This window comes from Chlamydotis macqueenii, chromosome 2 (genome assembly GCF_036417535.1).
Source record: "Chlamydotis macqueenii isolate bChlMac1 chromosome 2, bChlMac1.mat, whole genome shotgun sequence".
NCBI lineage: Eukaryota > Metazoa > Chordata > Aves > Otidiformes > Otididae > Chlamydotis > Chlamydotis macqueenii.
In genome coordinates, this window is record NC_141557.1 from 149,512,121 (window position 1) to 149,528,365 (window position 16,245).

The 16,245-nt window shown below is 43.7% G+C and overlaps 1 protein-coding gene across 5 annotated transcripts in view; it reads right to left on the bottom strand.

Moving 5' to 3' along the window:
• Positions 1-16,245, bottom strand: part of SAMD12 (sterile alpha motif domain containing 12) — a 178,359-nt gene that overhangs the window by 12,177 nt on the left and 149,937 nt on the right. For 2 of the 5 annotated variants that reach the window (XR_015257734.1, XR_015257733.1), the window contains one exon: positions 3,147-3,264. The exons of 2 other annotated variants lie outside the window; for them this stretch is intronic. Coding sequence is in view for 1 of the 3 variants with exons in the window: in XM_086741196.1 (XP_086597322.1) it covers positions 14,404-14,465 (62 nt within the window). In the remaining 2 variants the exon portion in view is untranslated. Of the gene's footprint in view, positions 1-3,146; positions 3,265-14,384; positions 14,466-16,245 lie in introns of those variants that run through there. One more of the 5 variants, XM_086741196.1, reaches the window with a different exon arrangement.

Sequence of the window (16,245 nt, forward strand, 5' to 3'; positions counted from 1 at the left end):
TTTGTGAGGTTTCTTTTCCTGGAACTAATTTTATACTATATTTCTAAGGTCAGGACATTTCAAACCTTGAATTATTATTAAAAATGCTTATTTTCAACATCCATACACCAGCTATTCCTTGGAATCTGGTGAGATAGTGTATTCAGCTGCATTTACTAGTATTTTTCCTGTGTCAGAAAGGCCATGGGCATGTCACATCATGCTTCTCATGTCACTTGAGACATTATAGTATTCTGTACATTATTGCAGACTTGTTGCATCTTGCTACTTACTAATGAGAGATATCGCTAACTTTGAAGAACTTTGTACACTGACAAAAGGAAACAGCTGGCAGCCCATTCATAGATTATCCTTTTCTTTATTGTACATTGAGTTATTACCACTGAGGTGTGAGAGCACAGGGCCTGGTCTCCCTGAGGCTCATGCAAGTTAATGCAAAAAATATCTACCTGGGGAGCTGCTGATCCGGGTCAGTCACCGTGGTGGAAGGAGGGTTTGAGGGGCTGGGAAATGCTGCTGCCGAGCAGCTGTGGCAGGGACAGGAGCCATTTGCACCAGGTCAAGTGAGACCGAAGTTGTACCAGAGTTTGGTTTCACTCTGTGACAAAACCATTCCATTTCTGTTCTGGGTGGAGAACAGCAGCAGTTCTTTTAACCTCTGGGTAAATGCAGCTATTGCCGCACATCCTTATTACCTAACAGGTCGCTGATAAGCAAAGTCAACAGTGCCAGAGAACCAAGGTTACCTCCAACGTTTGCACGCTTGTAGCTAGCTGGAGCCAGCACGGAGGTGGCGGCAAAGCCACGCTCACCAGCTTGCTCTGCCCACCTCCCAGCCGCCTCCTCTCCTGGGAGCAGCCCCGGCTGAAACAGGCAGCGAGTCAAACCTCAGGGCTGCACAGAGACAGCAAACGGCCTTGCCGCAAGCGTCCCAGCTGAGCAGCCTGTGTTAGGCTGTGACACATTAATCAATGCGCTGAGCGCAACACCCAGCAGCCGAGGGAGAAAACAGAGACGTGGATGCTTTTTGATAACACTGCCAATTTTGTTCTGATTCCCAACCAGTCACGTCTTGGTCTGTCTTGCCTAATTTCCCCCTCATTACTAAGACCTGGTAGCTGATACAGTCTTGAAGGTTATTTAATATTGTTTGTCAAATGCAGTGTCAATACGGTAGGACAGTACCAAAGGGGGAAAGGAAGGGAGTCTCTTCTTGCTTTTCATTTTTCAATTGGCTTGCCAAGCAGGAAACAAAGATTTTCGTTTGGGAGTAGCTTGACAGAAGGGATGAATCTATGAGCACAACATCTAGAGCATTAAACACAGTAATCCTAATCCCAAGCATTCAATATTAATTAAGGAGGCCATGCAAAATAACTATAAAAGATGAAAATACATGGAATTAAAAACAAATGTTGCTTTCCCTTCACCCCTATTTTTTGTAGGATACAGTTAGGACATATTTGTCATGAATCATGAAACCCAACCATGAAAGAAGATGGTTTTATTCAGATAACCAGGGACATTGATGTATCATCACAAGAATCCAAGCACAGGGTCTTTAAAACAAAGAACAGCTGACATGCGAATCGCTATTTCTGCAAATGTGAGTTCAGGGTTTCTTTTTTGAAGACACTTCTTCTTCTGGACAACATGCACCCATAACCAGGTACTCTTAATCCTCTTGAATGTAGTTTTAAATATCTGTTGATGCCATCACCACAAATACACTACTGAATAAATATTCCCTTATGAGATCTATGGAAGATAATGACTTTACATGCAATAAACTCCTTGGTATTATTCATGTGTTGCTACGCTGCTCACTCCAAGTGGTTCCAGGTCCACACAAGGGCTTGGAGGCAGCAGCTGGCATACAGCTTGCACACAGCCTGCTCGGGCACGGCACTGTGTGTGACGCTGCCCGACGCAGTGTGAAAGCCCTAATAAGCCATTGCAAGTACGTGGGTATGCGGGATCCTGGCTCGCTCACAGATTCGCTGTCTGGATCAACGGCAAATCTCGTCTCAAGGAAGGCTTCAGGGTGGCCTTCAAAAGGCAGTTTAGACAGGATGCTCAGTGCTGCAAGACAGATGATGAACATTCAACAAGGTCGGGCAAATCCTTTCCCCTCTATTCTGACTCAAGAGAAAACTCACTTCTTGCCTGTGATGCTGGGCTCTATAGCCTGCATCAGGCAATTCTGAGATGAAACATATCTGGGAGAATGGATGTCATGGCAGATGCTCTCAGCAGGTAACCTTCTGAAAAGCCAATTAGTCAGAGGTTATCGCAGCTGCTCTGTGGAACACAGTTGGTTCACACAAAATGGGTTGAAAATGTAGTTGTCCAAAATGTGTTTCACTAAGCTATTCAATGCCCTCAAATAGTCAGATAAGCCAAGATTCTCTTCATGACTCATGCACAGCTCCAGCTTCCCTACCAAAGCAAATCTCTCAGCAACCTTACTAGGTTAAACAAAATGAGGACACGCGTTGATTCTGTATACAGATTATTTATGCAGGAATTTCAGTTCCTTGCCCCTTCCTTCAAAAATCAGAGTTCATGGTGGACAGCTCTCAAAAGGACTTGAGCTCACACTCCAGCCTTGTTCTGAAAAATATCTTAGAAGCCTTTTAGCATCTTCCGAGCTTGATTTTACAGTGTTAATCTGGAAACTTCAGGACAAAAATCTGTCCCAAGAAATTATGTCTTTTTTTATGCCTGAGCCTAACCAGCATGTGAAAATTTCCTGAGCTTAGAAGTTTGGTTGAAAACCAGGCAAAATCCTGGGAGAGACTCTTCTTTCAAAGTGGTGCACTCATCCTTACTCAAGATGCTTCATACATCCCACCACCTACCTGCTGCTGCAAACATACAAAGAAAAAAGAAAAATGCTTTTGCATTCAACAGATCACAGTGATTTCCTTGAACTAACAAGCAGTTAAAATATTTTGAAAAAGTGCATGCAACCACTTCCTCAGTGTTTAAAACTTCTTTCAAAGAATCCTCTTGATCTGCTGCATGCTTACCCATCACTGTGAACAGTGAACTGGCTGTCCACCAGCATCCTTTTCTGCAGACTCAAATTATAGCAAATAGAAAGATTTAAAGGACTGTGATGCTAAGGAGTCTGACAGTCTCACCTGGTCCCATCCGAAACTGAAAATGCGTATGAGATTGCTGACTTTATGCCTTATCACGCGTATCTCTCGCTGCCTGCCTGCAATCAGTTCTTGATCGCGCAAGTCCTTGTGGGGTGCTCTGCAGGAAGTGAAAAAGGTTGTCACAGACGAACAGTCTTCCACACTCCGTGGCTCTGAATAGCCATTTGCACTACTACATCGTGAGCCTTTGCATATCAATTGCTTTCCTCTCAAGAGACTGAGTTTTAATATGAAGCACCAGGAACTGTGCAAAGCGAATGAGCTGAAAAAAGACATGGCCTTTAACATGCATATAAGGTGCTTTACCACACAGTCCCCAGTGGCCTGTAGTGGTTTGGTGGCTGCTCTGCTCATCACCTGGAACTTGTCCCTGCATTTCTTCTGCAGCTTCTGCAGGACGCTTTCAAGCCTGTCCCATTCAGAAGCATGCAGTAGCATTTGGGAATCAGTCCTGTCCATTATAGCATCCTATTGCTTGCTTTGGGATCTTCAGCGAAATATGCATCGTGTTAAGAAACATAGTCAGATGAAACCAATGACTTCACTAGAAAAATCAAAGTATTATAACAAAAGGGTTTGGAAACTCTCTGGAGCTACGACTCCCTTGCAGAGCTTATGCAGGATTAATAGGTGGAACAAACTATCCACCTTTGGGGAGATACTCACTGTGAGGTTCCCTGAAATGAAAGTTTCCATTCTGTGAAGTGATTAAGCAAGCGAAAAGGGAAATTATACCCACTGAAACCATCTAAAAGACTGCACATGTGCACACACACATTTACCACAAAACAAAACAAAAACAGATCATGAAGCTTACAAAATCAGCCCCCTCCTCCCTCCTTAATGAGTTGAAGCAGCAACTTTGGAGGAATGAATTATATACACCCTTTATCTGTATTATCACATCGCGCTATCACTGTTTTTTTTTTCCCCAGGATCCCTGCAAGCACCAAAAAACGCAGAGAAAGTGCCTTTCAGTACCATTTGGTACTTTGCTTTATCTTTGCAGTTCAGCCTGTGGCCCACAACCTCATCTAATGCACAACATCCAACCCCAGACTGGTAAAGACACGAGCACAGTGTGCAATCATTTCACAAACAAAGTGCCTCAATTTCAAAATACATCAGTGAGGAGATATTACAGATCTTAGTTAGGCACAAAGAGAGTTACAAGGTTGGTGTTGTCTGTCCAGCTCCTGGCTCCAGCACCAAGAGCTTCAGGCCATCAGAGCTCTGCGGAGCTCCTGAGTTAGGTGAAAACTGTACGGAGGAGAGGGTGTTTGAGGAGGCTCCTGGATTATGTAGGCTGGGTCTGGAAGCTGCAGCTTCAAGGAGGGGTACAAGCAGGACCCTAAAGATGGCAAAGTTTGGGTTTGACCATCGATGCAGACTTCTCAATATGCTTTTAGATGATGCCTTCTCCTAATCTGCCCCAAAATTCGATTTTATCTGGAAACTGACCCTTACTGATTGCCACCTGAAAGGGAAATCGCTGAACTGCCAATGTTACAATTCAGCATGGCCCCTCATGGCCGCTGGGTTGTCTCGGAAAAAAGCAGTCACCATTTTATCCTCATCAATCTGGTCGTGACTAGATCGAGGAATTCTCCCTAGGCATCCTCAAAAAGGTCTACAGAAAAATTAGCAAGGTATATACATCACTACTGTTCTAAAAATCAAATCAGTTCAAAGGCCCCTGGTCTGACTCTCCCAACTGCAGGGCCAAACTGAGGGAGAGGGAAGGTCCTGCCCGAGGCAGAGGTCCCCTTCCACCCTAGTTCTGGTGCTGTGACAAAGCCAGCAGCTGAGAGTGCTCGCCGCTCTGCAAGTCGAGCTTCATGTCTGTCTGGGTGGCTGGAAAACGAACTACAGAGATCAAAATGAGTTATCACCTGGGTTCCCTAGGTGGTTATTAAGACTGCATCTTTGAGGTACACCCACCAGAGACCCTAGACACCAGTAATGGTCCCTCTGTAAAAGGGCTTGATAAACGAAAAGATGGGCTGATTGTATCAAAGAGGTTCTCAAGTCAGGTACGAAGTCCAAGGCTGGAAATTATGTGGGCTGTGCTGACCACAGAGCCAAGGAAGAAGTCATTCATGAAAACATAACAGGTATGAAACAAAGAATATCTAGCCAGTGAGATGTTCAGTCATTCAAGTTTTTCAGAAGTTACAGTTACTCGGCACAGGAACTCTGATCAGTTGCAAAATCTGCTTTACTCCGATTTGCCCCTTTCCTGTTATTTACATTTGGAAGCTACCCAAAGCAGCTGCATATTTTTCTGTCTCCTCAGAATCACGCACATGTTCATGTAAATATGAGTGCACAGAAATGTATGTAAATAGTTTCAGAGCCCAGTGGCTGTTCAGTATGCTGCGGAGATGATGCTGCATTTGGCTGATGCCATCCCAAGCAACATGTTGTGTCATGTCCTCCTTTGCCCAAACTGAGCAATATGGACCACGTCTGCAATGTGCTGCAGGTGGGTCCTGTGGGCAGATTACAAGACTTGCTGGAGTACTCCATGTCCTCCTGGATGTCTGCAAACCCAGCCTTCCTACAAGGGAAGGCCACATTTAGGAAGACAACACGCTCCCTGTCCTCACCCTCACACGCAGTCATCACCAGCCAGTCTGGGCATCCAGCACTCGGGGCTGGGACATGCTCTCAGGTGCTGCAGTGGAGACATACCCACTGTAAATCAAGGACAGGACCGATGATGTATTTAGTGACAGAAAATAATTCAATACCAGGTAGAAACTGACCTTTAAAAGTCAGACAGAAGGCCATCACCACACTTTAAATAGAGGGGTTTGGGGCTAAATGTCATATCAGGAAAACCACTTTCATTCATCATTTGGGTGGACCCAAATCTGCTTTGCTTGCAGAACATACCAGTATGGACTGATGAATGCAAGACAGTGAAATATGCAGCAGAGCAGGAACTCGGTGGTTAAGGTGAAGGCCTTATCTGCCATATCATAGACCACGAGACTTCGCTTTGCTGTCTATTAAATAAACATGTAATTGTTCTGCACAATGGAAAGCATCAAAAAATACATAACCTATCTCCTTCCCACCTGGAAGCTTATGAGATGACTCAGCTGAACTTCTCCAGGTAGCTTTATTAAAGCTAGCTGGATACTTCCACACCTAACTGCAGACTGCATCCCAGACCTAATGCAAATCACAGATAGAATTGGGACATCCAATGCATCCCTGCCTGTGCTGAGCTGTGAGAAATAACTCCCTCTGCAGAGCACCAGCTCACCTGGCTCTGAAGTTTGTGTGGTGGCTGCACAGACAAACTCATTTCACCCATCCTGGACAGGCAAGCTGGTTATCCAGGCTTCTTCAACAAGCAGTGAAGCAAGACAGGGCTCCTGGAAGAGTGACCCACCTACTTAGTTGTCAGATTGGATAAATGATTCTTTGGCAGTACCTCTCCTCACTGATTATCAAGAAAGCTGAATGATGAGCTCAGAGTAGGTATCCAGCAATTAAACGGCAAACAAGAGGTGACAGGAATTGCAACTTAATGCTTCATTTGATTGTTACAAATTCCAATTAGCATGTGAAATGTAGATACCAAAATGTTCAGGATTAGTATGTTTAATGCTTACATTTCTACCAAAATCAAGAATGATACAGATTCCAGTGAGGGATAAGAGCCCTAAATTCCTTTAAGGCCTTGGATATTGGAATTTGACAAGGAAATTACACACTAAATAATCTTCTTAGAAATTCGTACACACAACTGAGACAATGAGATGCTTCCTGCAAACAATCCACAAAGTACTAAAGTTTTTTAGAGGAATTATTTACTCAGCACTATTGGTATAATTTTGCAGCTGGATAATTTATTGTGTCCACGCTGCCAAATTGTTTCGATTTGCCACTGATTTGCTTTTCATTTCCACCTGCAATACATGAACAAATGGACATCACAGTCAAGGAATTCACACAGGTAAGTAAAATTAAAGCAAACAAAAATAATGCTTTGTTTATTATTAAACATCTTTCATATTTTAGCTGTGGTAGGCAACTAGGTTGGTAGGAATTTGTAACTGGAGAAGTTCTACCATTTTATCTCAGGCCAAACAGTTTATCACAATTCATGTGCAGACAAACTTCTGTGCTTCAAAAATCAGGGGAAAATATCTAATGGGATGTGGTATTTCTCTTCCAGTGCCAGAAAAGTCCGGATCCCAATTAAATTTTTGCTTCAAGGAAGGAAGGAAGGAAGGAAGAATTTCTGCCACTGGAGCATGAAATAGATTTTGGCTAGAAAGAAGATGGACAAGATTTTCAAAAAATCCCAAGTGATTTGCACTCCAAAGTCTCATTAGAAGTCAACAAGACTTTGATTTCCAAGTTACTTGTGAAAATTTTGTCTTATGATTCCTACAAGTCTTCTAATATTTATCCTAAACAAGTGCTGACACATCATTCAAAAGCAGATCTGGGGCTGCAACAAGTTCTGATAACCCCTGAAGACATTTCTAAAGCCTCACCCACAAGAGATTCGAAACTTCTGGCATGTCCATATGTCTGAAATCTTCAGTCTGCGTCGTGCATTTGTCTATTTTGGATAACCAAGAGTATGCCTCCGTGAACGCATTACTGCGAGGTAACCAGCATCTGGATTTACTACAGAACAGGTGCTCTGCTGTCCATGTGTATGCCCTTACCCCACGGTGAACGCAAGGCAGCTCGGTGCATGGTCACTGAAGGAGAGCACGCAACACACGATTAGCATTCACACTCCATCTTCCAGCTGCCTCACGGTAACTCGCTCAGGTAGCCAGGCTGTCAGATTCCTTTTACAAGCCCAGCCACTATCACAGGCAGAACATTTGTCGCTAAGCCATTTTTAGGCTGTTCACTGTCACCTCCAACCCACCCTTCAAGGATTTTGTATTCGGTGCTCATCTCCGCTTAGGCTGCACCAGACTGGGTGCATCATGGAGAAATGGATGCTGACACTGAAAAGCAGTGTGAGATGTTCAGGGACTGCCACTTAGTTCACCCCACTAACAGACGGTTTTTCCTGAAAGAGTCTCAGGTTTCAGGATTCTGGAGTTTGGTCCCAAAGGGTGTGGGAACTGAGAGAGCTGTAAATATGTTAAGTATCAACTTCTTAATGGCACTGTCATTCAGCTTCTACTTTCAGTTCCGAGATTACAAAGAGAAATGATCTCACCTCACTAGGGCGTAACTACAACATGCTGCTACAGCTCAGGCCTCCCTTTTTTTTCCAACTTTCTCTAGTTAGAAGCTCCCATGAGATTACTGTATCTACGGCCCTAATGACCATCCTGGAGACGTCTCAGTGATCACCAGAGCACAGTCTGCCAACAAGAATTTTTGTCTTCAACATATTGGCCCAGGTGCCAGATCAGAAACTCATTTTAATGGCTCAGGAAATTACATTTTCTGATATAATTGAAAGCTGTTTCTTTATTGCACATGGATATTGTGCACAGCTATTACACAGGCCAGGCCACTCCAGTAAGCATTTCTAAATCCACTGCTATAAATCCACCCTGATCATCAGTCAGAAGTTGAGGAAATCCACCCCTTCCGGATTTTCATCTTAAAGATACTACTAGCGTTATGTAGAAAGAAAAAAAAAAAGCAAGCTTTTAAAAACCCCACTTTTTTGCTTCTCATTCAAAATCTCAAGAATTTAACCAGTAAATAACCTGTGATATCTCTGGCAAGAAGGTATGACTTCTGAATTTGGTACATAAAAAAGGTGATCCAATAGTTCTGCCCTTCTCTCTCGGAAAGCAAGTTTTTCCTTCTGTTCTAGCTTCTTATGCTAAAGTACATGGTTTATGCAATGCTGAGATGGTGAATCTCCTTATCTGTGCAAATTCCACATGGCCCTTTGGGAATATCTACCTGCTTCTGGAGCATGCACATTCTGTGTCCTTCAGGATGCATAATGGGAGCCGTTCTGTTCTCTGCCAGGCTAGCTCTCTCGTTGCACCTTCGTGCAATGGCAGGAGGTTCCCTTTCTGCCCGTGAGCTGAAGACCATGGCTCTGCTTCCAGCACGCACACAATACTGGGAGCGTGATTCCATGTGATGAATCACACAATGGTGGAGACAGAGGTGGTCCTCCAATCTTCCCTTCCCCTCCTCACTGCCCTGCTGCTGGGCCAACCTTGCTGCACAGGACAATGGATCTGTGAAATAAGCCCATGAGAAAAGCTAGACCAAGGCTTTAAACCAATTAGTTTCCCAGATCGGCCTTAGAGCTCCATCACAGCTAGAGCAGTCCTAGCAGGGAGAGGGGAGGAATGGCCATGGGCAGCAGCAGAAGCCTCTTCAGCCAGCTCTGCAACTGAAGTATTCATAACATGGAGTCATATCTTGTGTCTTCCCAAATGCTGACTGTGCCCTCCCAAAGAACACCGGTGTTTAACTTGATTTAGAAAGGTAATAAAGAATGATGCCAGCAGCCTGCGAACAGATAGACTGCACTGTAGATAACAGGCACGGCTAATTCTGGTTTTAAATAACAATAGGGACAGCAGACCCACTGGCAAAAGCCAGAGCATTTCTTAAAATTATGCGTTCTCTGACTTCCCTTTCGCTACTGGAGGGCCCAACTCGGCAAACTATTTTTAGTAGTGTTGCTTTGTCAGTGCCCAGCCATGAATCAGGGTCCCACTGTGCTATTCAAACACTTAAGTAAAGGCTAGTTTCTGCCCAAGGACTTTGAAATCCGGTTTACAAAAATCCCATAGGTTTAAATGGCAGAAAGAACTACATTAGCAGGACTTTCTTTTATTGTCTTTTATTACTTATTTTACAAAATATTATTTACTTCATTTGCAGCAATCAGAGTAGAATAACGAAAAAATGTTTTCAAGCAAATGACTGGAACAACTCTGCAGTACTGCTGGTGAAATAACAACCCATTTCAACGAAAGAAACCGTAAGCATTGAACAGCCCAAAATGGCTTCCGCAGAGCCACAGCAGTATTTTATGCAAATATATAATTTAGTTGTTTGTATGTAACCTGGCTATTTTGTAATCACAGAAGTAGGGATCAGACAATGGGGCACATGCCATTTGTAAAGGAACTGCATGGGAAAAACACGCACTGCAGTTACAGTCCTGATATTTCAGTTCAGATACGCAAAAAACACACTCTCAGCTAACAGCAAATTACTCAGTTTCATTAATGATACTGATTTGGAGTTGAAGTAGAAGATTCGGAAATGGAAGTCTATGTATGTACATGGTCTTTTAAAACAAATTTTAATGAATGGCAATTATCTTGCTTTTACGGAGTGCTGTTCATCCCAGCGTGCTTTACAAACCAACCGCACAATTGCGTACTCATTTGCCCATGAACAAAGGAGTTCACCGCGTCTATCACCAGACAGCCATCGTCTCTGGTGTGACAACACGAGGTGCTCGTAAGCATGCACAACACTTTAAAAACATTTTTTGCACAATAAATGCAAAATACAGACAGGATCTGTGTTTAGAATCTAGACAGGATATATGTCTATGATAACTCTAGCTAAAATGTAATGAGAAACATAGATATATATCACAAAATCTATCGTGACTATATATAAAATAATCACAAGTGATTATGACTAAATACCTACATCCTGCAGATCCAGCAACTCATCCATACCACCATGCTGAAATATCATTTGCAATGACATTTAAAGAAAATGACCCCTAATCCCAGACAGCAGGCTGCCTGCAGGACAAATGTCTAGGATACCAGCTCATGATTGAGTGGCTAATATCTTTACACAACTCCAGTTCACCTGATCTAACATGAAAACCAGTTCTGAGACCATGGTTTTGCCCTGTGTTTGAGATTGTACTTCCAAAACCTTGTGGCAGCTTCTAAGAGGTTTTTGGAAAGCTTGATAACCTTCTCCATCGAAGCCGAGGCTAAGACACAGCCCTCTACGCTCCCGACAGCCACAACTTAATTGGATTTCTCTAAAGGGTCTTTAAAACCTGTGGTAAGGATCTGGATCTGTTCTGAAACCATACTGAGTTGTCTAGCAAAAGTACCACTGAAGGTGACAGCAGCTAATTGCTTAAAATATCCTTCCTCATCACACAGCATTAGCTGCTTACGCCATATAACACATTCAACCCAAAGTCCACCTGCCACACTTGGTATTTTTGGGTTGCTGTATCAGCAAAGGTCTTGCAAATGAAAATGTGGCCCAGATTCATCCAACTATGTTTAGACACCTACTGCTGTTACCTGTATTATGTCTGCAGACTGTCTGCACAGTCAGTGCAGAGTCGGTCATCTGCCTCCTCTTCCCAACCCCAAACCTGATCACTCTTGGGACATCCTTACCGCTGCAGTGGGAACACAGAGAAACCTAGGAGGTACCTGAAAGTAGGTGAGTCCTCAAAATCTGATTAGTAATGCAGAAGAGCAAGGGTTTCATTGATATAATAGTTCAGTTGGAAGGGACCTACAATGCTCATCTAGTCCAACTGCCTGTGCTGCCCAACTGGTAACCTCAGGTAACATGTGAGAAAATGAACTGCGAGCTCAGCTGCATCTACAGAGCTAAGGGAAAAAAAAAAGCAACAAAAGTATTTTAGTTAAGCAAGGCTGCATGCATGTATCTGAATACACACAGAGAACAGATTTTTTTAGCAAGGCGGTGCCATTTTTATACACTGATGAGTAATAATATACTCTAAAAATGTTTTATAGGATTTGACTGTGAGAGACATAATTAGTTTGGAAACTTTGCCTTTTGAAGACCATGGCAACCACTAGCAAGGTGAAATACAGTCTCCCTGGGCCATTTCTGTGGAGGTTTCTGACAGCAGCTTGGCTGGTGCTCACTTCTCTGGTCCCTGCATCCAGGGATCAGGTAAGGCTAAAAGCCCTGACAGAATTAAATCCAACCAGCGATGTCAAGGGCAACAAGAAAACCTTCTATAGGTGCATCAGGGATAAAAGGAAGACCAGGGAAAACGTGAGTCCTCTCCAGAAGGAAATGAAAGACGTAGTTACCCAGGACATGGAGAAGGCTGAAGTACTCGACTTTTTTGCCTCAGTCTTCACCAGAAAGTGCTCTAGCCACATCACCCAAGTCACAGAAGGCAAAGGCAGGGACTGGGAGAATTAAGAACTGCCCACTGTAGCAGAAGAGCAGATTCGAGACCATCTAAGGAACCTGAAGGTGCACAAGCCCATGGGACCTGATGAGATGCATCTGTGGGCCCTGAGGGAACTGGCGGATGAAGTTGCCAAGCCACTGTCCATCATATTTGAGAAATCGTGGCAGACTGGTCAGGTTCCTGTCAACTGGAAAAGGGGAAACATAACCCCCATTTTTAAAAAGGGGAACAAGGAAGACCCAGGGAACTACAGGCCAGTCAGTCTCCCATCTGTGCCTGGCAAGATCATGGAGCAGATCCTCCTGGAAACAATGCTAAGGCAGATGGAATATAAGGAAGTGATTGGTGACAGCCAACACGGCTTCACTAAGGGCAAATTGTGCCTGATCAATTTGGTGGGCTTCTATGATGAGGTTACCGCATTGGTGGACAAGTCATGACCAACTGATGTCATCTACCTGGACTTGTGCAAAGCATTTCACACCATCTTGCACGACACCCTTGTTTCTAAACTGGAGTGACCTGGATCTCATGGATGGACCACTTGGTGGATAAGGAATTGGCTGGATGGCCACAATCAAAGAGTGGTGGTCAATGGCTCAATGTCCACCAATGACAAGTGGTGTTCCTCAGGGGTCAGTATTGAGACCGGTCGTGTTTAACAGCTTTGTTGGTGACATGGACAGTGGGACTGAGTGCACCTTCAGCAAGTTTGCCGACGACTTCAAACTGTGTGGTGTGGTTGACATGCTGGAGGGAAGGGATGCCATTCAGTGGGACCTTGACAGACTGGAGAGGTGGGCCCATGCAAACCTCATGAAGTTCAACAAGGCCAAGTGCAAGATCCTGCACATGGGTTGTGGCAATCCCAAGCACAAATACAGGCTGAGCAGAGAAGGGATTGAGAGCAGCCCTGAGGAGAAGGACTTGGGAGTGCTGGTGGATGAGAAGCTCAACAGCAGCCGGCAATGTGCCCTTGCAACCAGAAAGCCAACTGCATCCTGAGCTGCATCAAGAGGACTGTGGCCAGCAGGTTGAGGGAAGTGATTCTCCCCCTCTGCTCTGCGCTGGTAAGACCCCACCTGGAGTACTGCGTCCAGCTCTGGAGCCCCCAACATAAGAACGTAGATCTGTTGGATTGGGTGCAGAGCAGGGCTGTGAAGATGATCAGAGGGCTGGAGCACCTCTCCTATGAGGGCAGGCTGAGAAAGTTGGGGTTGCTCAGCCTGGAGAAGAGGAGGCTCCGAGGAGACCTTATAGTGGCCTTCCAGAACCTAAAGGGGGTCTACAAAAAAAATGTGGAGAAACTTTTGACGAGGGCATGTAGTGATGGAATAAGGGGTAATAGCTTTAAACTGGAAGAGGGTAGGTTTAGATCAGACATAAGGAAGAAATTGTTTACTGTGAGGCTGGTGAGGCACTGGAACAGGTTGCCCAGAGAAGGTGTGGATGCCCCATCCCTGGAAGTGTTCAGGGCCAGGTTAAGTGGGGCTTTGAGCAACCTGGTCTAGTGGAAAGTGTGCCTGCCCACAGCAGAGGAGCTGGAACTAAATGCTCTTTAAGGTCTCTTCTAACTCAACTCAAACCATTCTATGATTCTATATAATATTTTTGTCTTGTCTCTCTGTATTGGCACTGATTACTGCATACACCCACACTGTCAGCAGCTCCAAACAAAAATATTTTTCACTACAGTTCATCCTTTGTGTGTCACAATGCATGCCAGACTTACCTCTAAAAGTCTGCATTTAAGTGTTTCTGTTTCGTCTCTCCTTATTCTGAGTGATACTTACGGGAAATATGCTCTTTGATTTCAAGGCAAGACCAAAATGGACACACAGTGATCCTTAACCAGGGATGATTTATTTAAAATCATACTGTCATCTCCATAACTAGCCCATGCAAGCCAAATGCTTTAAAAAAATACTTTAGTTATTACCAGTGCACCTGAAGCCTGCTGCCAATTTTTGTGGGTTTTCTGCCATGTTTTTTTTTCTCTTTAAATAATCCCAGCTCAAAACAAAACAAAAAATCATCATAGGCACCCACAGACTGGCAGGGAAAAATGACTTAAGTTCTGACTTGCAGAGATGCTCAACTGTGGCAGCCTCCTTTAGATTCAGGAGAAAGGAAGTGAGAAAAGTAGTCTTGGGTAACTATAAAGGAGAACAAGCACAGATGTATACATATTAAAAAACAAGACCCAGTACAAGGGAGTTCCATCATGTAAATTAAAACCTAAACACAAGCAAGCAGACAAATTAAGCAGATGTATGCTCTGTGTATACATTAATGTTGGTATTAGACCTCTAAAAAATAACTTCCCATTATGCACCCCTTAAGCAACCGTAAATTCAGTTGGCACTTGCATGCCAATGGAAGGACTGAAGCAGCCAGTGATATGAATTGTTGTTAAACTCTATTTAAAACAATTATGTGTTTACAGTAGCTGAAATTCTTTACTGTTCATAAACAGCTTTCAGCTCTAAAATCCAAGTCACCAGGACACATACATAATTTACATTACACTGTAAGACTGCGGCTGTAAAAGAATATTAAGGAGGAACCCTGGCCAAAATAATACTAAATAATTCCTTTCTAGTTAAGATTAAAATTATGGCTAAGAGAGTAGAGGCTTGCTAATTCACTTTAATGATTGGGAGATCCACTGCAAATTACTGAATTTTGCAACTAAGTGAGATGCACATTAAAAAAGCAAGTGTAATTTATCACAAAATGCACTTTGCTCATTTATTTTGACAACTGTTGTTTAAATTATTTATGCCCCTTCATCATGTACTAGTAAATGTACTGTAGACTGTTTTGTAAAAATAGTCATCAGTGAGATTAGAGTAACATAACATCTGCTATTACCCTTTGCTTGGAGGTGAGAAGAAATCAGCATTTTGTGCCTTGCCAATGCAAAACAGGGTTTCAGAGAAGGGCTGTGCTGGTGGTTCTTGTTTTTTTTTTAAACAATGCTGAACCTGCAGCAGCTCCCTGCCATTTCAAATATCAGTATTGAAACTTCAGTGGATGGAGCTGAGTGTTACAGAATCATAGAATGGTTTGGGCTGGAATAGACCTTTAAAGGTCCAACCCCCCTGCAAGGAGCAGGGACATCTCCAACTCAATCAGGTTGCTCAGAGCCCCATCCAACCTGGCCTTGAATGTTTCCAGGGATGGGGAAACACCACCTCTCTGGGCAACCTGTTCCAGTGTTCCACCACCCTCCACCACCATTTTTCCTAATGTCCAGTCTGAATCTGCCTCCCTCTATTTTAAAACCATTACCCCTCATGCTTTCACAACAGGCCCTGCTGAAGAGTTTCTCCCCATCTTTCCTATAAGCCCCCTTTAGGTACTGGAAAGCTGCTATAAAGTCTCCCCAGAGCCTTCTCTTCTCCAGGTTGTTACTTTGAAAGTTGAGCCACTTATTTACGTGCCTATTAAGGGCTTAAAAATGTGGGTATTAGGATTCCTCCCCTGCAAATCTCCATCTGTGTCCACGAACAAGGTTCTGAACCTGAACTCAAAGTCAGTAGGAGCTTTGCTTAAACAGGCTGATGAACATTATTGAGTACCTACTGCTCTGAATTGATGCATCTTCTTTAAAGGAAGAGAAATTTTCCTTCTCCCTGTTCCTATTTCAGGTCTCTCTGGAGGGACAAAGGAAGAAGCCACACCTTCCTCTCCTGAGCTGTGGTTAGACTTTACAGTCTTCTATTGTGGGCAGGAAATCGAGGTAAATAAGTGCAAATGAAGAAGGAGAAAAGTTAAAGCAGATTTGGCTCTAGTCATTCCTGGAATCAAGTTATGTCAAGACTATGAAACACTCAGGGTGTTGGCTGGAGTTGCATCACAGCCAACCTATGCTGATGAACACCATGTACTCAGGAAACAAGGCAGTTGGGCATCCCATGAGGATTAGTGCAG